General features: G+C 33.8%; 1 protein-coding gene across 1 annotated transcript; it reads left to right on the forward strand.

Moving 5' to 3' along the window:
• Window positions 1-204: 204 nt before the first annotated feature.
• Tsp_12519a (putative ribosomal RNA large subunit methyltransferase J) lies at window positions 205-2,099 on the forward strand (the record flags this gene model as incomplete). Its single annotated transcript, XM_003367518.1, has 9 exons — window positions 205-358; window positions 439-502; window positions 566-670; window positions 738-833; window positions 1,017-1,111; window positions 1,171-1,243; window positions 1,306-1,629; window positions 1,701-1,930; window positions 1,987-2,099. Coding segments are annotated over 9 exons (1,254 nt in total), but the record flags the coding sequence as incomplete, so codon positions are not given.
• Between the last annotated feature and the right edge of the window lie 10 nt (window positions 2,100-2,109).

A 2,109-nucleotide genomic window follows, 5' to 3' on the forward strand; every position in this document is an offset into this window, starting at 1 on the left:
TTTACTTCAAATTAGTAGGTAACAAAATGTCTTTGATGTTCGGCTGTATTAGAAAGTTTTAATTTTTTAAATAGGCAATAGTAAAGATTTTATTTTTATATTAACCTCTAATGTTGAATGGCGCAAAAATGTTCACAGTGTGCACTATCGCGCGTGAAATAAAAATTTGTAAGTTCTTATTAAAAAAAAATTTTTTTCTCATAGATATGGATGAATCAGGTGAATTTTGTGAAATTGAAAATGTTTCCTTCGAAAATGTCCATTCAGATGACTTAGCCGAAGTTTGCTGTTCGACGGCATCGTCAGGTTCAAATTTATTGAAACGGAAGCTTTCTGGCGATCAGTGTGTACAGCCGGTGTCTTTATTAGAGTACCGTTGCAAATGATCAGCATCTTCAAATAACATTACATTATCAGCATCATTATTGTTTTTTATAGATTAGAAAACACTGAACCATATGAAAAACGCTGCAGTAGTGGAAAAATAATCAATGAAACAATGGTATGTTTGGGTTGTCCATTTTGGAATTTTTGGCTGTTTGTTCATTCAATGGATCTATTTTAGAAGGAAATGGAATTCAAAGAAGGCCCTGGGTTTGGAATTCAGGACCAAGGCATGGCAGTTCCACATTCTGATCATCATACTCTACCTGATTGGGAAATGGAAAAGGTGAATTAGTTTACGAATATTTTAAATTTTAGTTTTTTATTTTTTTTACATAAATCATCACCCACAGATGGAAATTATTGAAGAAGTTAAATGGTTCCCACCGTCGCCTTCTCCGCTTGCAATTGATCTCAAATTGGATGAAAAGTGCATCAAAATAGGAAGAGTATGATTTTCTTTAATTTGTTTAATCGGTCATTGCTGTTGCTTTAAGCGAGTGAAAGATTCACGCCAAGAAGATAGTTATTTCAAAAAGAATATCCTAAATGATCTTCTGCTTGCAAAGGTAACACAAATGGACATTTTTGTTTTCGGTTTTATGTAAACATTAATTATATTGTAAATTAAGAGTGAATTGCACAACATTAAAGATTGGCGTTTGCGAAGTGCTCGATCAAGGGCCAATCCTTTTGAATCGATTAAAAGTGCAATTTTTCAGAACAGGTACTACATTTGTTTTTATTGATTAAAAATTTTGCACATTATTTTTTGACGTTTTGCAGAGCTGCTATAAAGTTGGCAAATTTGGATGCTTTGGTCGACTTTCAGCTTACGGATCCGAAAGATGCAGATGGGGTATTTAAAAATGTGATGTTGCTTTCTTTGAATAATTATTTTACAAATACAAAATTTCATAGAATTCTATAGTTCCAAATGTAGCTGAATATCCAGAATTGTTTTACTTTGCTGACGTCTGTTCTGGACCAGGAGGCTTCACAGAATACGTGCTATGGAAACGTGGTTGGAATGCGCATGGTTTTGGCATGACATTGAGAAATGATTGTGATTTTCGTTTGGACAAATTTACCGCATCATCGCCAGTAATGTTCGAAGCTTTTTATGGTGAAGATGGTATTGATGGAGATGGTGATATAACGAAGGGAAGCAATTTGGAAAGTTTTTCCAATTTTGTACTGAAAAATACTGATCAAAAAGGTGTACATCTTTTTATGGCAGATGGGGTAAATTTTGGTAATAATAATTTAAAGAAAAAAATTTTTTTCCTAATATTTAGCCTTTGCTTCTGTTTTAGGGATTTTCTGTAGTGGGCGAAGAAATTTTACAAGAAGTGCTTTCGAAACGTATTTATCTGTGCCAATCGTTGTGTGGTTTGTTGGTTTTGAGAAAGGGAGGCACATTTCTATGCAAATTCTTCGACACCTTCACGCCGTTCACAGTTGACTTGATTTGTCTGCTGTGGCATTGCTTTGACAAACTCACACTGCACAAACCACATTCAAGTCGTCCAGGCAATTCTGAAAAGTTGGAGAATTGTTTTTTAACTTTTGAATATTATTTTATTTATTGTACTTTTAAAGGTATGTTATTGGTATTGGTTTTCGAGGAAATGCAAACAAATCTCAGATATTTAATCAAAGCAAATTTGATGTCGACACATCCAAGCCGATGAAGATAATACGGCAATTGTACCGTCAAATTTT

Source organism: Trichinella spiralis (genome assembly GCF_000181795.1).
Source record: "Trichinella spiralis strain ISS 195 chromosome Unknown Scfld4137, whole genome shotgun sequence".
In the NCBI taxonomy this organism is placed as follows: domain Eukaryota; kingdom Metazoa; phylum Nematoda; class Enoplea; order Trichinellida; family Trichinellidae; genus Trichinella; species Trichinella spiralis.